Here is a 27,896-nt window from a genome sequence, read left to right as displayed (position 1 = left end):
GGCTAGCCATAGTGTTACAACAGGCATTTTAATGGTAGTATCTACAATGTTTACATGATTCTGATCGTTTGACTTATCTTCATGCTCTATGCATGGTAAATCAGTTTGTGTGTTCAGTACCTTTTACTAGTTCTATGGCTTTATTATTTATGCCAGAATCAGAGGTAAGTGGGCCCAATTCCATTGGTGTGGTGCTAGACCCAAATTCCTGTAAATATCTTAGCACAATGCCTTCCCGAGCCACTTTCCTAGCAGTAAGGGACAGCGCGAGTGCAGGAGAAATGGTGCTTAGACTGAGATGTCTATGTAAGATACAAAAATAAGTTAAAATATGTAGTTAAAGGCTTAGATGATAAGATTACCTGAAAGACCTTGGTGCCCTGCACCCAACGCATCCCCAACCAGCACCAACCGACTTGTTGATAACACGCCTGGTAGCGAATGAAATGGCACGAAAACTACAATTTTGCTGGGCATTGTAGTTTTGTTAGCAACAAGGTAACAATTACAATTGTGTTAATATCTAAAAATGGCTAAAAGCAATGCCAAGATTACAAGAAACAATTCATTACAAAAATCAGTGATTTACTAAAAGCAAGCAAAAACAGATTTGTAAAATTGTTAAAGGTGATCCAATTATACTTGGCATCAAGGAAGTGGCAATTAAAAAGCCCAAAAGTACCCCAACCATCTCTTTAGAGCTTCAGCTGAATTGGTTTGACATTGAACAGGACTGGATACTCAAGCCTGTACACTATTTTGAGTGAGGATTTGGTCAACTGCAAGTTTGATAGAAATGTGACATTGTTTAAAGGATGTCCTGAACCATCAGGGTGGATTATCATATACCTGGTGCATTCATATCAAATCGATCTTCCAAAAATTGATGTTGAATGAGCTGTGAACTAATCCTACATCAATTGATAAGAATGCTAAACAAACAGTTAAATTACTCTATAAGGAAACAACTTTAGATCAGCTTAACTTACCTAGTCAATGTTCCGAGTTGCTGAATAATGACTGGTCCTTGAAGTGTACCCTAGGACTTGAGCCATATTTAGCTCTTGTTAAACCACAACTTGCGAGATCATTATATATACACGTTTTAGTCTGGGTACGCTTCCACTAGTTTGTATAAAGAAGCACTGGAATCGACCTTTAATGCTGTATGCCAGTTCTGCAATAATGCCCGAGTCTTTATTTCATTTCTTATTTTCTGCCCATTTAAAAAATATTTGACAGCTGCCTATTTGATTCCACCGATGAAATCATTTGGTGTTGACCGTTTCAATTATGCTCTTATTTTTGGTAATTCTACCCTCCTTGGTAAGATTTTTTTAGCGGTTGTTCATTTTATTTATAGAGCCTGGCTGCTAACAGATTCATCTCTACTAATGCTACATATTCTACTGCTATTGGCATGTATTAGAACGAAATGCCTATGTTATCCTGTCTGAGCTATTAATTATGCTACAGCAATTGGTATTTATATATACCAATTATGGACCTGTATTATAATGAAATGGCAATTTTATCCTGTCTGAGCTATTAATTATGCTACAGCAATTGGTATATATAAATACCAATTGCTGTAGCATAATTAATAGCTCAGACAGGATAACATTGGCATTTCGTCTGAGCTATTAATTATGCTACAGCAATTGGTATTTATATATACCAATTATGGACCTGTATTATAATGAAATGGCAATTTTATTCTGTCTGAGCTATTAATTATGCTACAGCAATTGGTATATATAAATACCAATTATGGACCTGTATTATAATGAAATGGCAATTTTATTCTGTCTGAGCTATTAATTATGCTACAGCAATTGGTATATATAAATACCAATTGCTGTAGCATACATAATAGCTCAGACAGGATAACATTGCATTTCGTCTGAGCTATTAATTATGCTACAGCAATTGGTATTTATATATACCAATTATGGACCTGTATTATAATGAAATGGCAATTTTATTCTGTCTGAGCTATTAATTATGCTACAGCAATTGGTATATATAAATACCAATTATGGACCTGTATTATAATGAAATGGCAATTTTATTCTGTCTGAGCTATTAATTATGCTACAGCAATTGGTATATATAAATACCAATTGCTGTAGCATACATAATAGCTCAGACAGGATAACATTGGCATTTCGTCTGAGCTATTAATTATGCTACAGCAATTGGTATTTATATATACCAATTATGGACCTGTATTATAATGAAATGGCAATTTTATTCTGTCTGAGCTATTAATTATGCTACAGCAATTGGTATATATAAATACCAATTATGGACCTGTATTATAATGAAATGGCAATTTTATTCTGTCTGAGCTATTAATTATGCTACAGCAATTGGTATATATAAATACCAATTGCTGTAGCATACATAATAGCTCAGACAGGATAACATTGGCATTTCGTCTGAGCTATTAATTATGCTACAGCAATTGGTATTTATATATACCAATTATGGACCTGTATTATAATGAAATGGCAATTTTATTCTGTCTGAGCTATTAATTATGCTACAGCAATTGGTATTTATATATACCAATTATGGACCTGTATTATAATGAAATGGCAATTTTATTCTGTTTGAGATATTAATTATGCTAACGTGTTTGGTATTATCATATGTATACTACGTATTGCCCATGCACTTTCTGTCATTAGATTATATTTCTATTTTCTGTAATTGCTTTAATGACATTTGTCGAATAAAGCTAAAGAATCGAATTGACAAACCCATGCTTCATGTCCAGGGTTGTGTTGAGTTTCCACATGAACCTAAGTATCTCTTTGCCAGTTTTCTTCCAGCACCCAGAAAGTGCAGTGCGTGGGTGCTTTGTACTTAAAAGAGGGCCCTGAGGTTTTATGTTAACAGGACAAAGACTTTCATACAATCTGCACAGTGTTACAAGCCCTTTGTTCTGATTTCAGTAGGAAACTATCTTGAAGCAGGACTTTGCCTGCTTGAATGTATATTGCATTACATTTTGTTGCAAACCGAGCATTGCCAGGAGGTTGATCTGCACGCTCCGTGAGAGGCAAGGAAGCAAACATGCTTTTTTTTGCCAACAAACCCCTGCAGGAGATTTTCAAAGCAGCATCTAGGAGAAGCATGTAACATCACCTGAACTCAACAGCACGTGAAGATGCACAAGTTGGCAAGGCAGTTGGGAGGAACCTAAATAGAGGACAGCCATCCTTCCCAGGTATTGAAGCAATCCTTTTGGCTTGTTTAAATTGTATAACATCACTTTATTGTTGCCATAACTGCTTGACATTCCATATTGTAAACTATGTGACTCTATAAAAGACTCAAGTTATTTAATAACTTCCCTGTATTGGTGTCTTTATAGAGTCACATACACTCCAGCATTAGCCTCTTATGGAGGAAGCTGGTGTATGTGGTGGAGAATGATAAGTTAAACTGTAGATTTTAGAATGTGGGGTGGCAGCAATCACAATGGCCTGGCTATGCACGAGTTATTAAATGAGCAGAAGCTTGTATATGCAGGATGCATGCGTTCGAGGAAGGGAAAAGACATGCTTGCAGGGATTCCCACCCTAAATGGGACTATTCTAAAGTACGCACATCTATAGTATTGCATATGTGCACTTACAAGTAACACATTTGTTTTGTTACCATAGGCAAGGCGCTACGTTCTGCATATATGTTACTTACATACTCACCTGACCAGTAGGACAGTAGGACACAATTAGATTCACATGAAATAAATTGTACCGCTTGAATCACAGGTTTTGCAGAATTGCTAAAGACATCAATGTTGAGATCCATTGAAGTACATTGTTGCATTCACTGTTCATATCCTGGAAGTATCAGTGTATTTCACCATTTGGTGAGTCGATTAAATCTAGCGCTAACGACTACCAAAAGCAGCTGTGGCATCCACCATAAATGGACATAGAACCTCAATCATACAAGGAGTAGAAATGCAACAGAATGAGACCAAACGTGGAGCACAATGGAACAATACCAATGCAAAAGCACAGAATGTATTGGCCTGGTGGTTCTACTATGCCGTCATAGTCTAGGCCTTTATGTTATATGGAAACAGTCATATTAATATCCTTCCAAAAAAGCATACTAAAGAAAATGAAGCAGCATATTCTTTTTTCAATAAGTGTTCTTGATGTACAAAGAAGGGTTTTATTAACAACGTTACATTTCTGAGGCCATTTAATACTATGGATTCCTCTTGTATTTCTCATAGGCAAACTCTTCGGTGTGTGCTCGGTCATTGCACAATCCAATGAAGTCAATTTCTAGTTGGAATGGACCATTCACTTGGTCTCCTAGAGTGAATCCAACTGCATTGACCTGACATCAAAAAGAATAAAAGTGTTAGTATTTTTACAAGAATTTCAAATTCAGCATTTCACAAACATTTTCCATGTATTTTCCAAAAGTAATTTGTAGCATGAATCAAGCGATGAACCAATAACCGTGCCTATACAGACTACAGGTCCGCAGACCTACGAGCGAAACAAAAGGGAAACAAGTGTTCACAGGAACTGCAGCCATCCAACAACCCACCTTTGGAAACAGAGAATGGATCCAAGCAGAGTCTGCTAGCAAGCTACTGATAGTGTAGCCAGAAGTTTGGGGATTCCACACAGAGTAATCATGGAGCCAGTGTAGGAAAAGCTGTCCGACATCTTGGGACTGCTAGACTAAGAAAACGGTAGCCTTATTTGCAACCTGAGACAGCAGATGACCCCAAAGGTAATGACTCTTCATTGTAGAAATAGGCCACACCTTAGGTAAAAATAGGGAGGAGGTGGGCCTGCCTATGGCAGACTGATCATCCACGACAATAGCATTAGGTAAATAAATCCAGAAATCAGGACTCATCCAGACTAATTCTTTCAATCAACCACAGCATAAAGTGTGTGCGTGCGGGGGTCGGGTGGGACTTCAATCTGGGAGCACAGTGTGGAGAATTTTGAGAGGACAATAGATAGAGTTTTCTTCTGCAGTCCAAGAAGAAAAGTGCAGTGGTGTACCGCTGACAAGAAGGCTAACCTCTGAGCCAGCTACAGAAAGGGGAAATGTAAATGCTAGCTGGGTGCTGTAGTCCAAACAATGGTGGGGAAACGAGACCACCTTTTAATTAAATAAGTCTTGGTAAGAAAGAAAAGTCGACATCCAGCTAGAGAGGGTATAACAGCACACACTGGGGTAGGTGATGGTGCGGAGGGGGACATTACCTACACTTGATAGATCAGTGATCATCCGAGAGGCAAAAGGATGGAAAGTTTATGTTGCTTCAGGCTGCTGTGTCACCTTTCAGGATAAAGACAGCTTGCTGGAGGCTGTTGCTTCACTCTTTGAGAGAAAGGCACCACCACCTAGACCTTATATCCAGCACTTACCCGAACCATGGATACCAGCTGGACCGTAGCCCAGCAAAGGCTACAGCTGGAAAACTTGCAAAGAAGTGTGAAGCGGCAGTCCAAAACCTGAGACTGGAAATTTGACTGATCATCCTGGGCTGACTCTTAGGAACTTCGTTTTGTTTTAGATTTCTGGGATGATTTAGGACCGCCTGTCCTTTGAGAGTTGTGAAAACAAGGGAAGGATAGCCCCACAGACGTTGCTCTCATGACCTTGCAATGTTTTGTCTTGACATTTTCTTTACCTTTAGAGTTATAGATACCTACCCTGCAGGCGATCCTCCAACCCATCCTTGTATAGAGACCTGAATGAACAGCGTGCGTGACTGGCAGCTGTGACATTTAAGAACTAGATACCCAATCTCAGCTATTACTTTGTGTGAGGTGTCAGAAACGTGATGCAGACACCTTGGTAAAGGTTTTTCACACTTAGCCATTTTAATAACTTAAAAAGGTGTGATAAACGCCTCACTATCCCTTACCTACAGAGAATGTTCCTGCCTATCAAAATAACTAAAGGAAACACTCTATTAAAAGTAATCTGTCCCTCACACTTGTACATACAACAAACACATAAAGGTAATCAATGGCAGTTCAAATGCAACAGAAATAACTGTTAAGTTCAACATAGACCCGATAACTGTATATCCTTGCAACCTTGGTCGGTTCCCCTTCCCCAAGTTCAAAGCAGGATTGGCAACCCAAAGTTCAAACAAGAAAGTTTCTGTTTGCAGCCAAGTTGTAATAGTACGTCTTACTCCAAAAAAGGACTTCCAATTGTACTTCTTAACCACAAGTTCAATCAGATGAAACGTTTTTGTCTCTTCAAGCATAAATAGGAGCACAACATCACTTCCCATTCTTAATGGAACACAAATTACTTCACAATTCTTTTTTTTTTAATCAACAACCATGTTTTGTAAGGATGATTCCACCACAATTTATGAAACACTTTAGTGGCCTTGCAACTTTCCCTTCTCCAAAGTCTTCAGCAACAATGTAGTACTTCAATGACTTATACCTGGTCCACTCACTTGCCAGGTCTACCACTATAATGTCTCTGCCCTGGTATGCTCGTCTGCCAGGACCAAAGATACTCCCAACAGTACTACAAGTAAGTCTGTGGTAAAGTTTATTTCAAAACACTTGTTGTTGAAAGTCGAGAGACTTGCTACATCAGTATTTTTGGGAAGACATGATACACATTAGTGTCGTTTACTCCACTGCGATTGCCCCTTCAAATGCACGTTGAATACTTTCCATCAGGGGGGCTTCTGCCCTGCCACTCTTACATCAATCAACTGTTAGCAATGTTCCTATATAACACTTGGCCTTCTTTGGCAATGCTTGCTGACTTTCTGCTCAACTACTGCACACCTCCTGTTTTCCCACTCTTACATCAATCAACTGTTGGCAATGTTCCTTTATAACACATGCCCTTCTTTGGCTTTGGCAAAGCTTGTTGACTTTCTGCTCAACTACTGCCTCATCATCCCTTTGGCAATAATGGTTATAATTGTCTTCAGGATTGCTTTCTTTACTTTGGCAATGCTTGTTGGTATTAGCTTGCTTTAAGATTGCCTCTGTTTTATCTTGGCAATATTTCTGGTCTTGCCGACAATGATTATAATAGTTCTTGTCTTGTTTGGTTACAAAGTTCCCATTATGCCAATTAGACTTCTTTACATTAGTTCGGTGAGCTAATGGCCCATGGAAACGTGCATCTGTTACTGGATGGGATTGCACCAGAATAATTCTGAGTCCAAATAACCGGACAAACCCAAGAAGATGGCAAGTTGCTGTTTTATTAGCAATCATCTAAAACACAGAGTTTACAATGAACATCAAGGGACATACGCTCATTCTCAGCGATTTCCACATGAAATAAAATTATATACTTCTTTATGCGTCAGAATGACATCATGCTATTTGGCAATAGTAAAAAAAAATATATATATCAAGGGTTGGGATTGATTAAGGGCCACATCTAGATATACAATCACATAGGAGCTAAGTTTGTTATTGGCTGTCAAATATCAGGTGGGCAATTTATGACTATCTCTTTGTACGTGTCATTTAAGAAAAATCACTTACACAGAGTTTGATTGGTTTCTCAAGCCATAAGGTCATTTGTTATTTGGACTAATACAATTGGTTCGGCATACGTGTGCCATGTCTGGGACATTCGGTTTAATTAGCAGCACATAAACCAAGACCCAGGTGCAAGTAGATCGGACATGAAGTTGCCTTACCACCCAATTAACCCAACATCTCTCAACACCCATGCCATCTGCCATGAAATTCTCTTTGTACTTGGCCTTGCAGAGTATTCTTGTCTGCAACAGGGGTGAGGGCACTCGCTATCGTGTCTAGAACTCAAGTTCAAGCCCTAGTTTCAGCCTCGAATCACGTGATAAGAGACCACAATTCTGTTCCTTCTGCAAGCTTAATGTTTTAATGAATTAATACTTGGCATCGTCTGTGTTAACGTGAGAGGATTCATCTTCTGCACACATGTTCCTCTTCAGCATAGATAGCGGACCTGGACTTATCAGTTAATTACTTCAGGCTAGACAGCCTCCCAACGCAGCTCCAACAAAGTGCTATTCTACTGCAACTCATCCTTTCATTTTTTTTCTTCATAATTCTTTGGCTTAATTATTTCACAATACCAATGTCCAGTTTCTGTACAATGGCAGCTTTGCCTGCATTCTATTCACTACTTGTAGCTAACCTATACAATGACTTGATCTATCTTGCGTTTCAGTGTATGTATATTCATTATACTTCTAATTTCTCCTGCACTTTTTACTGTGTAATCATCTTCTTTTACACTTTTTTTTCCAAATACATTTTATTGGTCGTTTTGAGTACACTTTTAAGGTTCACTTGATTCTTTACTTTGTCATTTCTCCTCTAGGATTCACACATTGTATTCATTCAGTATTTCAGGACTTTGTGTACACTTTCCTTTGACATCGTCAGTCCATTTAATTAGCTCCTTCTCATATTCCTTCAAGGATTTCCTCCTGCACTCTGTCATGAACTCGAGGGTACATTCGATATGGTTGTCTTAATGCATACTGTCTTCCAAATACTTGCTGCGGTATTGGTAGAATAGCTGGTGTTAGACAGGGCACAGTCTCATGTCTCCAATACAGGGGAGGTAGGATCTCCTGCAGATGTGTACGTCTGCTCCTCTACATTGATATTGAATTTTGGTTACTTGTAGCCAGCGGTCGTCTACGGAGCGTACCAGTATTACTCGTGAATGAGAACTCACTGGTGTAGTCATAAGCATCCGGTTGGCTTGCTGCCACTGCTCTCTCTGCTTCCTCTGTTGCCTTCCACACAGCAATCTACTTCTGCTGATATTCCGCAGCCCACGCCAGCAGAAACAGGAGCTTCCTTGCTCCTGGGACACTCAGATGCTCGCCGGCCACCACAGTGTATCCCGCAATGCAGAGAGCCTTTCTTACAATCTCGCTTCCTGCTGCGAAATCTCTTCAATTCAAGTCTGCATGCTTCGAGACCCTCTCAGGACCGTCACCCGCTCCATATACAGCGGCGGCTCCAGCATCTCGGCAGACTCTGCAATTACTCCACCTCCTAGCTGGTTTTCCAAAGGCCTGCACCTGAGAGAGCCATTTATATTCAGAAGTCCCGCTCAGGTGTGGGTCATTAGAATTATTAGCCTGCCTCTGACAGTTTAATGCCTCTGACTCGTCCCAGTGCTTGAGGCATTGTGGGACTTGAAGCACCAATGTACTGAGATTGTTTTTCTGCATAAATCTCAGTTTTACAATAAGCCATTAGATTTGTATGGTCTTTAGGGAAGGTATTAAAAGGGGGTCTCCCAGTCTTCCTGATCTGGTTCCCCACTCATGTGATCCTCACGCAGACCACCACCCCCCAGGGTTAGGAAGCGTCTGTCTCTCCCTGCCCACATAAGGGTCCCAGGCCAGGGTATATGGGATAATCACATCTGATTCATCACATTTGCCTAATCATACTTGTAAAGCACCCCTTCTACACAGCAACTTCAGGCAGCACCAACATATGCAAATAGCAATGTACGTAAGAGCACCTCAGAACAGTTAAAATGACATTGTTTATTTATAATGCGCACCAGACCCGAGGGTAACAGGGCGCAGCAGTAAGAAAATGCAAGGCTTACATAGTTACAATTATGATTACAGAAAGGCACATATAAAGTTACAGGCATATTCACAGTAAGGCATAGATACAAATATACAATTTGAAGCAGGTTATGAGCAGCAAGAGTACATAGGCACATAATCAGAGATTACAATGTGCTAGAAGGATGGTCTAAGGCAACTTAGGTGAGGCTGGTGCAGGCACAAGCTAGTGGTCAATCAAATTGAGCATGTTAATGTAGTTACTTCTGAGTTGCAAGTACGGGTGATCTACTCTAAGCTGGTATGGCAAGGAGTTCCAAAGTTTGGATGCTTTCACAGGAAAGCTATTGCCACCAATCTTGGTAAGTCGAAATCTGGATACATTAAGGCAGTTTGCATTTCTGGCTCTCGCGGGTCGGGTGCAAGTTCTTCTGTGTAGCCTGTTTGCAAGATAACTAGGGGCTGCATTGTTTAATGCTTTGTGGGTAAGGGAGACCATTTTTAGGAGAATTTTGTTGTGAGTAGAGAGCCACTTGTATTGGTGTCTAGTAGCGGAGATATGTTCTCTTTTGTTCACACCTAGTGCAGCTCTTATGGTGGTGTACTGAAGTGTTTGTAACCTCTGAATAATGGCCTTATTGGCAACACTGTAAAGAGCATTAAAGTAATCTAACCTGGAGAGTATTAGTGCTCTGACCAGTATCATACAACTGTCATTTGAAAGGAATGGTCTGCCCGCCCTGATAAGCTTACAGGTGTAAGCGGTAGTAGAGGCCAGTGATTTCACCCGTTTGTCAAAGGACATGGTAGAGTCAAGGTAAAAGCCAAGGGGTTTCACCTCCTTGGCTACCCTAATGATGTTTCCATCAATAGTTAATGATGAATATTCATGGCTTAATTTCTTGAGGTTGAGGTAGGTGCCCAGGATGATGAGCTCTGTCTTGTAATCATTCAGGCATTGACCGTGGGTGGCCATCCATGCTTGGATGATGGGATATACTCTATTCACCAATGCTAAATCCCTGTCATAATCCCCAGTAAGTGCGAGGAGAATCTGGGTGTCACCTGCATAGTTAGTGTAGGTGATACCCAGAAGATCCAGATCATCGAACAGAGGCTTGGTGAATATATTGTATAATGTAGGTGAGACACAGGAGCCCTGAGGTACACCACATGTGATTGGGATAGGGTCTGCAGCTGCCGATGGGGAGAAGACCCTCATGGTTCTATGACTCAAGAATGATTCTATCCATCTAATGGCCTCTACGCAAAAGTGAGCTGCTGAGTCCAAGTGATTACAGAGGACCTTGTGATCCACTCGGTTGAATGCCGCTGATAGATCTAAAAGTAATAGGAGTGCTGTTTTACATTTATCTCTTAATTCATCAACCTGTGTTTTTAAGTCTATGAGGGCAGTTTCTATCCCGTGTAAAGAACAAAAACCAGATTGTCTTGCTCGTGGGAGCTTATGCAATTCAAGGTATTTTTGGATCTGGGTATATGCGAAGAATGGAACCGTTGTGATGGGACGGTAGTTAGTAGGAATAAGTGGGTCTAGTGATTGCTTCTTTAGGAGTGGGAGTACCCAAGATTGTTTCAAATTAGAGGGAATAGTGCCAGATGCGAATGAGGCGTTGATCAATTTAGAAATTAAAGGTGCAAGATCTCTAGCCGCATCCTTTATAATCTGGGCTGGGTAGAGATCGCCTTTGCAATTGGACGGCTTGAGAGAGAAAATGACTTTCTCTACCTCTAATGTGGAAGTTTTAGTAAAGTGGAATCTGGAAGTCTGTTCGGAAGGTATTTCACTAGAAGGGGGGGAGGTTATTTGATTGTGTTGGTGAATTTAGCAAGTCTTTTTTTAGGGCAATTTTATTTTGAAGGGTAGTGATTTTTATTAGATAATGTGTGTTCAATATCTGAACACCATGTCTTATTTTTGATGCAGGTTTCAGGTGTAGGGATCGGAGACTCTAGTTCTTTTAGTATGGTGAATAATTCCTTCATACTGGAGTTAGCATTAGCAATACGTTCATTGTAGGAGTTTCGTTTTGCCCTACAGATTTCATTTTTATATTGCGAGGATATTTTGGTTAACTTATCTTTGTTATCATTGGGGGGAGTAATCTCCAGATAGTTTCACATTTTCTTTTTAGGCACAACGCAAGTCCATTAGCTGGGGGGTGAACCACTTGTTTAGATGGGATTTGGGTTTACTAGGTCTAAGTTTAAGTGGAGCAATTTTATCAAGTGTGGTAAGCAAAATGTTATTATATTCTTGGACCAAAGTACAGGGATCTAAGTAATCAGCTATTGAGTTTAAGGTAGGGAGAATGGCAGGGATCACTTTATCCACTGTGATATTCTTCTTGTTCCTTGTTAGGCAAGGTGGGGCAGTAGGCAGGGCCGTCGGGGGTGCTCTGATAGTTGAAAATGTGAAAGACACAAGGGAATGGTCTGTCCACATTTGTGGTGCGATGGAGGTGATGGTGGCGGTGCAATTGTAATCGGCTACCCAGTCTAGAGTTCTTCCTTTATTGTGGGTAGGTTTGCTAATTTTGAGAGGATGTTGGCTAATTTGAGGGCATGCTTATCTGCTGGAACATTAAATCCTAAATTGAAGTAACCTAATAATAGCACTTGGGTAGTTGTTTTGAGATTGTTGGATAGTAGGCTGTAAATATCCTCCTCAAATGTCCCAAGTGGGTGTATAGATTAGGTGGATGGTAAGTGACTGGGAGTTAGTTAGGGGGAATTTAGCAGTTAGGACTTCACATGATTGAGTGATTTGTAAGGGGGCTAGTCTCAGGGAGAGGCTAGATCTAGATATGATGGCGATACCTCCACCTCGCGTTTCATCTCTGTTTGTCTGGATATTGTATATCCGTCGGGGATAGCAAACATCAGCGCAGGTGCTGCATTGAATAAAAACTATAAATAAAGTCCAATTTCTGTCACAGCAAAAAAAGTTATTCAAATAGAATCTACCAGGGTATCATTTGCTCTTTGGGGTAAAGTTGTAGTTGGCCTAAATTGCGAATGCTTTTATTTTAGGGCGATCATGCCATATCTTTCCTGCACTCAGACTGAGTTGTCAAACAAGGCTTGCCTGTTCACAAATTCATAATGGTAGCAGCACAGGAGATGCTAAATGTAACGCATCATGGGCGCTGTCTTTTGAAACGGGCAAATTAACTTTCGGCTTATATTGTTGCTGGATGAAAACCTATCCAAGCTTCCATTAAAATGTTGACATGTGACTGGTTCTCTTCCGGCCACAGTGGATTAACTTGTTTGAATTTGAACTTTCTGTAGTTTATCCATATGGCTGCTCGGTAAAGCCAGATAGACTGAATCACCTTAATCAAAGATGTGGTCAGTAAGGTTTGACGTGACATCCAAATGAGCTTGCAGCTGCCTCATAGGGAGAAGATTAAAGCTGCAAATTGCACAGATGGTAAAGGTTTTTCCTAATATATTACCTTTCCAGTTCTTCTTGGCTGTTTCCTCATTTAATTGCTAAAATTCTTCACTGCAGACTTTTTTATACTTGAAATACTCCAGTGTCAAGGCTGGGATCTTGTAATTTTTGCATTGCTCCATGCTGCCACTGGAATGATATGATATATATGCAGTGGTAGGGAGGATAGCTAAGGGGCCACACATTTGTCTTGGAAGCAAGACAACGCAGAGCAACACAAATTCAAATCCCTGTCCCGCACCTAGAGACTGATCTGCAGTTTTAAGAGCATAATTAAATATTACTTTATCCCAAGGTGTTCAACAAACAAAACATCTGTTGGTAGTTACAGCATCCTACCCTACAAAAGATGCAGTTTGTCAAAGCCACCGGTTTGGGACATTGGATTGCTATGTATCCTTAAGTCTGTTTATTTTATTATTTTTCCCATGAGGGAAGCAAGTTTGTTCCTTGCATTCCAGGTAGAAAGACTCCAGATGAAACTGTTCAACAGTGCTACTATCTGAGAAAAGCAAAAAAAGATGAGATCTTGCAGCAGGAGCGAGTCAAAATCCTAAAATGGGCACTGTAGCAAAACAAGACGTTTTAAATTGCCTAAGTCTCTGTCATGGGACATGGCTCAGTTATTCAGCAAAGTGGATGCCAACGTTTATGAAGACAACTATGGAGGACCCAGAGTGTCATTGATGATACTGGCAAACAATATGGAGACATTCTGGAGAGAAATGCACTCCATGTTTCAGAAAGAAACACAGTCGTGCCACATTCACTATGAGCCTGTTCTACAGCTTGGATATGGAGATAAAGCAATCTTTTTTTCTTTTATTAAACACAGTCTACTGGTGAGGGATGTGCAACCATATAACTGAATGGTGAAACAACAATTCCAACCAAAAGCTGAGCCATCCCTATCTAAAATGTGTCATTGGCTGAGCAGTCAGGATTAACTCGAGTTAGAAATGAAGGCTGGTAGTAGAGCTCAGTTAGTCCACACAGTTAACCAAAGAAAACACCCAACACCGGCATACTGAAAAATATACACTTCATTAAAGCCACAGATATAGTCTATCAGGTCAAAGTAAATTCTTTAGTTAGGCATAGCCCACAATGGACCATTCAATGTACAAAAACAGCAGTGGTCAGTTAATCTCCAATCCACCCCTACTACTAACATGGAAGTTCACTACTTGTGATAGGGTCTGCACATATAGCCCAAGCATGGGGGAGACCAGGAAACACTAGAAAACAGCATTCACTTAGTCATTATCAGAAATCAAGAGGCTACACAAACAATCACAATATTCCTAACACTCTAGCACACAGTAATAGGTACATATATATATATATATATATATTGATCTACACAGAGAACAAAAAAACTTTAATAACCAAACCCCAAAGACAAGATTAGGTTTGTCTCACAGTACTAGTCACAAGGACTCCTTACACTCCCTATAAAAGACAATGATACAAAAGTAGCCACAAGTGTAACACAGTAACACAGCATTTCCATAGGCAAGAGTGTAATGCAGGACTGAAAATGCTGATAAAATCAGGAGTACAAGTTCAAATTCTAGTCTTTCAGCCTAAAACTCCAAGGAGCCAGGGAAAAGGTAAAAGGCACTTTTATCCAAGTTTGAAAAGTTCCATAACGGAATAAAATTACACTGTCAGCAGGCAGATCTGCAGTTGTGGGGAAAAGCCAGGTAAGTCCCAGTTCTACCCCCACAGGTGCAGAGAAGGCAACACACAACCACAGGGCACAACAGAGAGACCATCTTCAAGAGATCTATTTGCAAGTTTGAGGCCCAGCAGCCCCAGGGAACAGAGATGCAGAGCAGGATATAAGCCAATATAAAAAAGGGCAAAACACGGTTGAATGGGACCGTGTCACGCCACTTGCCTGCCGTCCTGTGCAGCAACTGGCGGCTCGCAGGATCCCATCCTGGCGTATGCATCTGCGATGGCGGCTTTTTGCAACGGTTCCCTGCGGTGTACCGTTCATCGGTGCACTGCATCATCTCAGCGGTACGCATGTGCAGCCGGCCGTGTTAGTTGTTGCATGCATGCCAGTCCTGAGGGCTACGCGGTTGCTTCCGCTTGCCCTCCTAGCCTCACTTTCGCCCCAGAGACTATTTCAGGAACCGAGCCGGTTGTGTCTGCGCGACTGAAGGCGGTTCCCGGCTACGCCATTTCCCACACCTTTATGCTCCTTGTTTTGTCTTGCCATGCTTGGCTCCTGCCTTTTGCCTTGCCCTGCTGGGCCCCTGCCTTTTGCCATGCCCTGCTTGGCTCCCGCCTTTTCTCTTGTCTTCCTGCTCCCACAAATTTCCCGGCCAGCCTTCTCCCCTGTTCCCCTTTGCTCTGACTGCCTGCCTTGATCCTCTTATTCTGCCTGTTCCCAGTTTGTCCTGGGAATCGCCTTTTGCCTGCCTGGACAGTCTTCGTCTGCCTTGGGGTCCCAACTGTCTGCCTGGGGTACCCACCTAGCCTGCCTTCTCCATCTGCCAGTGTACCTGTGGAGCCCTTTTTGGTTGTGCCCACCGTTTTGATTCGGCTCAACACAAGTGACCATCTGCCTACTTGCACCATCAGATTCGCTGTTCCGACGGGGACTCCGAGATGAATATAAGGACAAACTGCTGCACATACCAGAACACGATACGATTCAGGCATTGATGGATCAGGTACTACGAATCAATCACTGGTTATATGAGAGAAGGGACGAAAGACGGAGAGCAGACAGAGCAAGCTTCCTGCCACCAGTACCCCCGAGGGTGGTCCAAAAGCCACCCGAAGTTTCTCCAGAACTCATGCAACTGGGAGTAATTTGCAGTTCATGGTCTGATTCTGAAAGGAACCGTAGAAGGCTAACCGTTTATTTTTGTATTTTTGGGACATCCGGCATTTTTGGGGACCTTCCCTCTACGTCCACCCAGGAAGTCGGAAAACTAGTTAGTCTGTCGTTAGGAAGGAAGGCGACACAGACCCATCTTCCGTAGCAAACCTTCCACAACATGACTTGTTTGTCAAACCCATGCAACCAACAGCCTTATTGGTATTACAGGTAAAGATCGGATGGCAAGAAAGGATCGAAGAAACCTTGGCCTTACGAGATTGTGGGGCTTCTGGGAATGACATCGATACAGAGTTTGTAGCCACAGCTGGACTATTCCTGTATGAAAAGGACTGCCAGACCCAGGTTGAAGTCATCAATGGCACCCCTTTCTCCTCGGAGCCCATACACCAACAAACCAGAGAGGTGATTTTATAGGTGAATGTCCATTCAGGAAAGGATTTGCCAAGATGCTCTGAAATCTCCATCTTACCCAGAGGTGTTGGGCCTGCCCTGGTTGTCGTTTCATAATCCGTATATCAATAAGGAGACTTACGGTTATTTTCACCTCTTCTTGTTGCATTACGGCTTGCTGTCCACCCAAGTCTATATCGTCCTTACCCTTGCTTCCAACACCATTGGGAAATACCAGTTCCCAGTGGCTATGCACCCTGCAGTCTGTACCCGCAGAATATCGTGACTTCTACCATGTCTTCACAGAACCAGCAGACATTGCACTGCCACCCCACAGACCATGTGATTGTGCTGTGGACCTTTTGCCCAACTCCATCATCCCACATGGCAAGATCTACTCACTCGCACCCCTGGAGAGAGTAGTTCTACAACAGTACACCGGGGACTGTCTGGACAGGGGATACATAGTACCTTTCGAATCCCCTGCAGGTTTTCCTTTGTTCTTCATACAAAAGAAGTAGGGGACTTTGTGTCCCTGCATGAACTATCGCCGGTTAAATTACATCACTCAAAAGGACAGGTATCCACTACCTCTAATCCGCAATATTCTGGAGTCACTACATACAGCCCGCTTTTTCACAAAGTTGGACCCAAGAGGGGCCTACCACCTGGTGAGGATGAAATAAGGAGACAAATGGAAGACTTCCTTTAAGACACACCTGGGGCATTATGAATACATGGTTATGACCTTCGGCCTGTGTAATGCCCTGGCCATCCTCCAACGTTTGATAGACAACATCTCTTCAGATCTTATTGGTTTAACTGTCTAGGTCTACTTGGATGACATTTTGGTTTTTTCGGTTTCCCTACAAGATCACCTATTACATGTCAAAGAAGTTCTGCAAAGATTGGGCCAGAACCATTTATTCGCCACATCTGAGAAATGATTTTTCACCAGGAACGGATGGAATTCCTGGGATACATTGTCAGCAATGTCGGTATTCAAATGGATCCGACTAAAGGTCCAAGCCATTCAACAATGGAAGCAACCCCTCGATCGCAAGGCACCTCAACAGTTTTTGGGGTTCGCGATTTTCTACCGCCAGTTTATCCCACAGTTTTCCTGGTCGGCCTCAATACCGACTGGTCTGACCAGTAGCAAGGTGCCTTTTCTTTGGGGAGGAGGAGCCCAGGCAGCTTTCGAAGATCTGAAGGCTACATTCATGTCTGCACCAATCTGACGCCATCCCAATGAAGAAGTACTGTTCCTAGTTGAAACCAACGCTTCCAATTTTGCCATAGGAGCGGTATTGCTGCAACCCAACCCCGAGACTGGAATGGAACATCCCATTGCCTATTAACGAAAACTGACTACGAGTGAACAGAACTATTCCCTAATCGAAAAACTATTAGCCATAAAAGCTGCATTCGAGGAATGGAGACATCATCTTCTTGGGTGTCTGTTTACTGTGGAGGTATGAACAACCATAGGAACCTGCAGCATTTACAGTCCTTGCATTGCCGAAACATCCATGGACCACATTTGATCTATGTTGTGCCTTATGGTCGCTAATAGACTACACTTGATTTATGTTGCACCTTATGGTCGCTAACAGGTCACACAGTGTCCCATTCCAGACCTCCTGGTCGCATGCCAGTTAACAACTCGCAAGTCATGTATTTTAATCATTATAGTGAATCTTGAATCTGGGCTGACCTATCTGCACTCTACACACTTAGACTTCTAGAATACTAAAACTCCTGACTATCACTAGATAACTGGCTAACAAACACCGTTATGACATCCTTCACGCCCAACACATCCATTGGCTACCTAGCCATACTCTCTACACTCTCTGCCTTAGCTTTTACAATAGCCCCTCGCCACATTCTGACTATAGAAAGGTAACCTATCAGAAAGATGTACACACAGCCACCACCTAAACAGACTGCTCCCCCGACCTGGACTCAGCTGAATCAGGCTTGTCCCACCAGACTAAGGAACTCTAGACTACCCAAACATCCTGCATCCCCCCCCCCATCCCAGACCCAACTGAGACAGGCTGATCGTATCGCACTAAGGAACTCTAGACTAGGCACTAGACTACCTAAACAGCTTGCGCCCTTCTCCCAGGCCCTACAGAGCCAAGCCTACCCTACCGAACTACGGAACCTCAGACTAGGCTATAGACTTCCTAAACCACCTAGCACTCACATACCCTTCAGCCATGCTAAGAAGGAGTTCAAACACACCAGCCGAAACAGGCACACAAGGAAACCTAGCTGCAATCTAACCCTTTGCACCAATTCCACTGAAACTCTGCCCAACAAGGTCCACACCAGCAATAATGCGCAAATAACTCAAAACCTCAAGGGTGGTCTCATCAACGCTAGATCCCTAATAGCTCACGCCTCGGAAATTGCTGACATCACCTGTAACCAACGTGACTTCCTAGCAGTTACCGAACCATGGCTTCACAAAGCCGCTGGCCCTGCCCTCATGATAGCCATACCCCCTAACTTCACCATCTTCAGAAAAGACAGGTAAACCTCCAAAGGAGGAGGCACAGCTTTTATTTGCAGAGCCAATCTCACTATCAAAGAAATAGACAGCCTCACTATGCCGTCAGCTGAACTACTCTCCCTTAAACTAGAAATCTCGGCCACACGTACTATCACAATACACCTGATCTACAGACCCTCTGGTCCACTAGGCACCATTGAAGAGGACTTAACCACCCTACTAAATACTAATGCCAAACCGGGAACACAAATCATACTATTAGGCGATTTCAACTTAGGCTACAAAGACCCAAAAGATTCTAATGCCTCCACTATAGCTAACACTATTGAGGAAGCAGGCCTCACTATTCGAAATAACGGCCCTACTCATTCTAAAGGCCGCACACTGGACTGGGTCACAGACATCAATTGCACCTCCCTCATAACGGCAATTGAACCCTGTATCTGGACAGATCACCATCTGATCTCTTTGACCATCTCGGACCTCCAACAACCTAAATCTACCAAACTTCATGCTCCACCTGCCCTCACCCGTTGCAAAAAAAATATAACACTCGCTAATCTTCTCCCCCTGCTCCAACCCATCACTAATCACTCCAGCCAGTCCTCTAACCCTAACGATCTAGTCGACCTGTACAATAACACCATCAACTCGGCGATCGACACCATTGCGCTGATGAAACCCACTAAATCAAAACCTATTGCCCATCTGAACACTTGGTTCACCCCTGCGCTAAAAGCCTTACGCAAAGAGAAACGACATGCAGAAGCCTGCTGGAGAAAAAAACCCTCCTCCCACAACAAAGACCTTCTCACTGCCCTCTCAAATAGCTACAAAAAACAAATCATTCAGGCTAAAAAAGAGACCTTCAATGACAGAATCAAAAAAGCCAACTCAAACACTAGGGAAATCTTCTCCATTCTGAGAGAATTAGAATCCCCAATTGCTCCCATAGACTCTTGCACCAAAGACAAAGTCTGGTGCACCAACATTCAAAAAGCCCTATGCAACAAAATCACAATGCTACAAGACAAAATATGAGCTAAAAAATTCGCCCTCCACAACATCGCCCTCTCTATGCAAGAAACTATCCTCCAGGAACTTGCCGCTAACCAAACTAAACCCCCTAACCAATTTAGCTTTAGAGCCATCTCTACTGCAGAAACTAAGAACATCATCTGGTCCTTGAAACCGTCCCGATGCCTCGGGGATACCCGTCCAGCCCCAATTATTAAAGAGGCTGCACATGAACTAGCCCCCTTCGTCACATCATTCATTAACTCCTCATTTAAATCATGCTCTGTGCCAACAAACCTTAAAGACGCATGGATACTACCTCTACTAAAAAAAGGTAACCTGGACCCCAACGTCCCAACAAACTACAGGCCAATAACAACTGTCCCGTTCCTCCTTAAAATCTTAGATAAAGCCGCATACCTTCAGATCCAAGATTATCTGGAGAGCAACAATCTACTAGGGTCAAGACAATCTGGATTTAGGCCAAGACATGGAACCGAAACGGCTCTCCTTGATCTTAAAAACCAGCTAGACGAGCGTAAAGACAGAGGAGATGCGTCTATTCTCCTACTCCTAGACCTATCAGCTGCTTTCGACCTGGTAGATCACAAGGTACTGTGCAATCACCTCAAATCGGCAGCCAACTTCTCCACAAAAGCCACGGCATGGATACATTCATTCCTGGACCAGAGAACCATAAGAGTCTTCTCTCCTTCATCAGGAGCGGATCCAGTCCCCATCACCTGCGGAGTCCCTCAAGGGTCATGTGTTTCCCCCACGCAATACAATATTTTTACAAAGCCTCTCTTTGATATATTGGACAAGCTAGGGGTCTCATATACCAATTACGCCGATGACACCCAAATCCTTATCCCAATCCAAGGTGACTAAGAAAAAGACACCAGACTCAAACAAAATTGACCTAATCATCCAAACCTGGATGGCCACTCATGGCCTATGTCTTAACGACGATAAGACCGAGCTCTTAATCATTGGTTCTACCAATAAACTGAACAAACTACCCCAGCGTTACAATTCCATCACGATCGATGACATCAAAATAAAGGTAGCTAAAGAAGTAAAAACTTTAGGCTTCTACCTAGACTCTGCTCTCACCCTCGACAAGCAAGTAAATGCTACAGCCTCAGCAACCAGCTACACTTGCAAACTCATCCATGCCTGCAAACCATACCTTTCCACAGATAGCTGCACCACCGTTGCGCGAGCCCTCATCCTCTCCAAATTAGATTACTGCAATGCACTGTACCTAGGCACCAGTAAACATAACACCAAAACTCCAAACCCTGCAGAACAATGCTCTCAGAACAGCCCTAGGCATACCCAAAGGACAACACATTTCTACCCACAGAAGAGCCGCAAACTGGCTGGCCATCAATGACCGTATCAAACTCAAAACCCTGAACATTACACATAACTGTCTGAACAACAAAGCTTCTGCATACCTGTCAGAAAAATTCACAAAGCATACTTCTGAACGCCGATCAGAAAAGCCCTCTCAAATAGCATCAAAGTCCCTAACTTTAAACTGAAAAGAACTGGTGGGTCTAGCTTCCCGGTTCAAGCAGCGCAGCTCTGGAACTCCATCCCAGATGCACTTAGAGCCAGCCCCTCCCATGTGTTCAAAGCCAACGCTAAACTCTGGCTTAAAAATAACGACCGCTAAATGCCCCAACTATACCAAATACTATGTATATTAATTGCAAACATCTTACTTATTCTATACGGTAAGTCATCCGACAGTGCTACATAAAAGATTCTGATAAAATGTAACATCTCTCTTGTAAGTAAAAATGCCTTGTAAGTAATGCTCGACATATGAGCCTGTAATATATGATACTGTAACCTAAGAAATGTAATGCAACTGTAATATATGATCCTGTAACCTAAGAATTGTAACGTATTCATGTACCTGTAACCCAAGATTTATTTCACTGCAAGCGCCCACTTGCTCAGCGGCCAGGCGCACTCTATAAATAAATAAAAAATACAATCCAGACAAGCCCGTTGGGCCTTCTTCTTTTCCAAATTCGACTTTAAAGTGACTTACATCCCTTGTAAACGGAATCAGAAACTGATGGATGCCCCGTCACTTTCCTTGGAGTCTGTACCAGTGATACAAGAGAACGAAATGCTGGTTCTCTCCCCAAAACACTTCATGTGTCAGGTACAACCATACCTACAGACCTTCCTACAAGAAACAGCAACAGACCCAGGGGAAGCCTGATCTTCTACAGATGCCTGACATTTATCGAAAGATATGGATTGCTGTTCTTTTGGGGTCGGCTTTACGTAACGAAGGCTCTTTGTTCTGTGGTACAACACAGTTTCCATGATGTCACAATGAGTGGACACCATGGGGTGAAGGCCACACAAGAATTAATAGCCTGACATTTTTGGTGGCCACGATGGGAAGATCTGTGCCCAAAATAAGACCCCTGCCACAAACTTCCATTTGGATTATTATAACCTACCGAAATTCCACCGTGTCCCTGGCACACTATTGCCATGGATTACATTGTTGAACTTCCTGCATCTGACGGCCACACTTATATCATGGTGGTGGTGGTGGACTGCTTTACAAAGACGGCACACTTCATATCGCTGACTTCCGTTCCTACTGCAACCCAGACAGCACAGGCGTTTTTACACCAAGTCCCTCGTCTGCATGGCTTACCCGAGAAGATACTGTCCGACTGGGGCTCTCAGTTTCTTTTCAAATTCTGGATTCAATTGTGCAAACAACTAGTTATCCAGCGGGCATTAATCTCAGGCTATCATCCTCAAACCAATGGGCAGACTGAGCGCAACAACCAGACCCCGGAGCAATATCTACGATGCTACGCAAACACCAAACAAGACAATTGGTACAGTCAACTGGATACAACAGAAGTGGCATACAATAATGCCGTACATGCAACCACCAGCCTGAGTCCCTTCTAATACTCCACCAGGCAACATCCGAAATGACTTCCTCTGCAGCCAGAGAGAAACCTGAAGGTGTCTCACTTACTAGGCCCCAGGGATCTGTCATCCAAGTGGCCATGACATGGCCATTGCTATTGGATCCAGTTCCAAGGGGTGGGCCAGTAAGGGAGGATCACCTGTATGAGGGGCCCTCAGGGAGTGGAAGAGGGATGCCGATGGATGAGATGCAGTACCCCCCTTCTTATAACACCCTTTCCCCAACCTACCACGTAGGATAATTAAACACTCCAATGCCCCCCTTTTCCGACATGAACACTTTTGCACACCGCGAAAAATAACTAACGAACACCAGAGCCGTTTACCTGATGTCCCAACACAAGGGTCACGCAAAGTCAGGCAATTGACCAGAATCACACACACCCGACGGCCCTTTCCCTTCCCTACAGGGATAAAAGGCAGAGCATGGGAGCACACCACGTGCAAGGCAGACCACACGATGGGACAGCTATTCAAGGACGGATGTTCAAGGAGGAGGAGAAAGGCAGCAAGAACCGAAAAGGTGGCAAGGATAGACGCAACGGTGCCCTTTCCGACCCAGTCACGCAAAGCCTCCATGGAAGAAATCGTAAGATCGCGAACAATAGCCAGCATGTGTTGCAGCAAATGTCAACGGTACACGGAGCACACCTACACCGATAATCAGAACAGGGAGAGACGCTTGATACAGTGGTTCCGGCCTTAACTCCAAAGACAAGAAAAGCCAAGCAGTTCATCACAGCCGGTGAGTCGAGGGGAAAGCCGATAAGAAACCGAACTGTGTTGAACGAGAATCGCAAATGTCAAATTAAGGAAAATTCAAAGAACTGTTGACATTAAGGGAAAACCAGCGGCAGAGGAGTCCGGCAACACGTGGGTGCTCATTTGAGAGACTCTGGTTGATCCCACATTTGTTGAAACTACTGATACCAGAAGGCCATAGGAGAGCTCGAAGGAAAAGGTCGAAATGGTCATACAGGGGTCTAGCAAAACCCCCTGTACAGTCGAAAGTCTTTGACCTGTACGTAATTGGGAAGCTAAGGGAGATGAATCCTGCATAGTGAAAAAAAGAGAAAAAAACTGTGTGATTGGCAAACGTTGGCAAGAGTCAACCCGACGGAGGGATGCCGATGGAAAGGGGCGGCGTCTGTAGTCCCAATGAATAGTGTGTTGACAAGAGTGGACCCGACAGAGGGATGTCCACAGTGAACTGTTTAAAAAGACATTAAGACTTGTGAATGCGAAAGGTGAAATTGTTTTGGATACCAAGCCATAGTGAACCCGACAGAGGGAGACTAACATTCAAGAAGGGTCTGAGCCCGGAAGGGGGGGGGGGTGTCAAGGGTGAAAAGTCGTCACCCAAAGATTTATGTACAAAAGGAGAAAGCATGTGAATGAGAGCCGTAGTGAACCAGACAGAGGGAGGCTGCTATTTGAGAAGGGTCTGCGCCCGGAAGAGGGGGATCCAGGGGTGAAAAGACAGCACCCCATTGACAAGTGAATTCAACAGAGAAATCTTTTGAATACAAGCCAGTGTGAGCCCGACGGAGGGAGGCTGATATTTGAGAGGGGTCTGAGCCCGGAAGAGGGGGATCCAGGGGAGAAAAGACAACACCCAATCGACAAGTGAATTCAACAGAGAAATCTTTTGAATACAAGCCAGAGTGAGCCAGACGGGGGAGCCTGATATTTGAGAGGGGTCTGAGTCCAGAAGAGGGGGGATCTAGGGGTGAAGAATCATCACCCATGTACAATCACAAAGGAACTTTCCGTTTACAATTTTTAACATACCAGGCCCTCAGAAGCAAAATATTTTACCACCGAAAGTCCTGATATTGCTAGGAACTTTAGGTCGATGTGAGTCCGGAAGAGGGAGATCTTTTACGCTCACCTGGTATCCACGGGGACGCCACCCAGCCCTGGTTGGATGATTTGCACTCTCGAACCCTCCCCTTGGTAAGGCCTCTGGTTAAAGATGGGTCAGCAATATAGGAGAGCTGGATTCAATACCAGATTGTCTTTATGTTTTCCCACCTCCCTTGGCCTCAACTCCTTCCTCCCCCTTGGGCCCTCTCCTCACCTTAATATTGTAGAAGGTGGATTCTCCGTCCTGCTCCTCGTGGCAGGGGCGCGTAGATGTGGGGGGCGAGCAGTGACCAAGTTACTTCACTGGTGCAAGCCCCCTTCTGTGGGAATCCAGGCCTGCTGCGACTCCGTAGGTTTGCTGCTTTACAGTCTTTATATGCAGTTCTTATGTTCCTCTTAGTTCGAATAATAATGTCTTGCTTCTTTCCTTTTAGGTATGGAAAGGTATTTTGGAGTTGTCATGCAGTTTGAAGATGCGCATGGGCCGGTAGGCGAAAGCGCGGTGTGCGCGATGCTGTCCAGTGAGTAATGCGCGCTGCGTGGCGCTGTTTTGCCTTTTATATTGCTAACCTGTGTCTTTTCTCCCCTTGCAGGTTGCGATGTTCCTCGCCGAGCATCGTAATGTTCCAGCAATGATACTGGCCAGGAGAGGACTACCCAGGTAAGAATTGTGTGGCTTTCTTCATTCGGAAGGAAACGGGAGTAAACGCTTACTAATGCTGTCTTTCTTTCTCCTCTTTCCAAGTTATGGTATTCCAGGATGCATGCAGTGCCGGATGATGGAGTTCGTACCTTCAGGTGAGTGGAACTGAAGTCGGCGATGGATTGAAGACAGGATACTGTTCCAGGTAAGTTTCGTAGTGTTCTCTCTCTCTCTCTGCAGGTCCTTGGTTTCAGGTAAGCTGGCATCAAAGAACTGGACACGGTGAGCGTTACGCTGCCCACAGCAGAATAACGCAAAGCATGTTCTGCTTTTTGGGTGTGTTTTAAATAGTCTCAGGTAAAGTAGTCCTGGTAAAGTAGTCCCAGGCCTGCCACAACCAAAAGACTAGACCGCGTAGCTCAGTTCCTTGTAACTGAGCTATGTGTGTGCCTCCATGTTGCCTGAACACCCCGCCCCTCCCACCCCCAAAGTTAAATAGTCCCAAGTAAATAGTCCCATTCTAATGTTGGTCTTCATGATGGTTATGGGCCCGGCACCAAAGGCGCCAGGAATGACTCCAAGAGAGTCTTGGATGAGGTTTTAAGGCCTTTGACCTGGCCCTAACTGGAAGGCTGACTTGTCAGTGAGGGCCAGGGGCAAGGGTCATGACAGATCCAGGGGTGAAAGGTCATCACCCAATGAATATTTGGAAAGGATCTTCTCGTCTGTTATTTTGAACACATCACGTCCTCGGAGGCAAGAGTCTTTTTGTAGAAAAGAGACAACCACCGAAGGTCGGGATAGCTGAAAACGGAACTGTCATTTTGTGCTGGGAAAACTCGAGAATGTTCTGTGCCCAGGAGTCCCGCCTTGTCCCGTGCTCAAAACATGGGGAAGGGAGACCCCAGCTACCACATCCGGACTTATCATTTGTGAACACTTCTTTCTTTCTTGTGAACCTTATCCCACACTCTTTCTGTATTTAGTTGTAAGGATTGGCAGTAGGTTTTTCTTAGTATAAGCCCTTTTATTTGACAAGACGCCACTAGGACTAGCTTATTATTTGATGGTCGTCACTTGTCCCCCCCTTAGATTTAGGTTTAGAGGCGTTTTCCCAACCTACCTATACAGTTTAATAAAACACTCTTGAACTTTGATCACTTGTGTCTGTCTTAAGTGTTGCCACCATGAGTTCCTTACAGGATCCGCTCATCGGGGCGCTGCCTACATCTTGGCGCTGCGCATGCGCGTAGGGCCGTGTTCGTTGTTCCGCGAATGCACAGTCGTGAAGGCTACACGGTTGCTTCGGCCTGCACTCCAAGCCTCACTTTCGACCCAGCAGCACCATTTCAGGAACCAAGCTGGTTGGCTCTGCGTGTCTCAACGCGGTTCCCGGCTAGTCCGTTTCTGCACCTTTATGCTCATGTTCCTTGTTTTGCCTTGCCCTGCTTGGCTCCTGCCTTTTGCCTTGCCCTGCTTGGCCCCTGCCTTTTGCCATGCCCTGCTTGGCCCCTGCCTTTTCTCTTGTCTTCCTACTCCCACGTATTTCCTGGCCAGCCTTCTCCCCTGTTCCCATTTGCTCTGACTGCCTGCCTTGATCCTCTTATTCTTCCTGTTCCCAGTTTGTCCTGGGAATCGCCTTTTGCCTGCCTGGACAGTCTTCGTCTGCCTTGGGGTCCCAACTGTCTGTCTGGGGTACCCACCTAGCTTGCCTCCTCCATCTGCCAGTGTACCTGTGGAGCCCTTTTTGGTTCTGCCCACCGTTTTCATCCAGCTCAACCCAAGTGATCACATGCCTACTTGCACCATCAGATTCGCTGTGGCCTTCCCTGTCAGTGCTTGCACTGTTCCAACGGCACGCAAATCAGGGAAGCGCTGTTCTGTGGTGTTGGGAGCCTACTCAGCACTGACCCCTGTTCCTGAATTAGGGGAAGGTGTTTGGTTCCCTGCTCTACATCAACTTCTCAACTCCATCGTTGGCAGTCTGGCTTCAAGATCCAAGCCAGAGCCCCAGAAAACAGGTACACAGCACCAGCGTGATGCTCAGTATACCAGATGTGCAGAATCCAAAAATCATGGACAAAAGGGAGCCCAGAGAGTAAGTGCCCGGATAACCGACCAACCCAGGACCCAGATGTATGTTCTTGTTCAGATGGGTTTCTAGACTCTGGCGTAGTGGAGCAGCAGCACCATTCTAGGCGACAGCAGCTTTCAACACCAAGGTTCACGACCCTGGCAGTAACAAAAACAGGATGTTATATATTAGGCTACTAATGCAGTCAATCATCTTGTACCCCTGCTGAAGTAAAAACTAAAATTGCAGCTGCCACCACCCTACTCCCTAAAAGCAATATAGGAAGGCTGAATTCGTGGTGGTGCACGAGTATCTCTGTTTGCTAAAAATAATTTCTTGTGGAGACAACCGGGTTTGTGCACCGTGTAGCAGAAGATCTGCGAGCTCACTTCACTACTTAGTAAAGAAGGATGCTTTGGCTGAGTTGAAGACCATGGTGAATGAGGGACGACATTTTGTGGAGAGAGGGGAAGAGGTGC

The 27,896-nt window shown here is 43.9% G+C and overlaps 1 protein-coding gene across 3 annotated transcripts in view; it reads right to left on the bottom strand.

Annotated features, from left to right (window-relative positions):
* Nucleotides 1-4,171: 4,171 nt before the first annotated feature.
* NDUFAF1 (NADH:ubiquinone oxidoreductase complex assembly factor 1) overlaps nt 4,172-27,896 on the bottom strand; it is a 58,846-nt gene continuing 35,121 nt past the window's right edge. For all 3 annotated transcript variants that reach the window (XM_069638848.1, XM_069638851.1, XM_069638849.1), the window contains exon 5: nt 4,172-4,365. In XM_069638848.1, coding sequence (XP_069494949.1) covers nt 4,231-4,365 — 135 coding nt within the window. In that variant the 3' untranslated portion in view covers nt 4,172-4,230. The remainder of the gene's footprint in view (nt 4,366-27,896) is intronic.

The sequence above is a fragment of the Ambystoma mexicanum genome, chromosome 14 (assembly GCF_040938575.1).
Source record: "Ambystoma mexicanum isolate Mex_15411 chromosome 14, UKY_AmexF1_1, whole genome shotgun sequence".
NCBI lineage: Eukaryota > Metazoa > Chordata > Amphibia > Caudata > Ambystomatidae > Ambystoma > Ambystoma mexicanum.
This window is presented reverse-complemented; position numbering and strand designations above follow the sequence as displayed.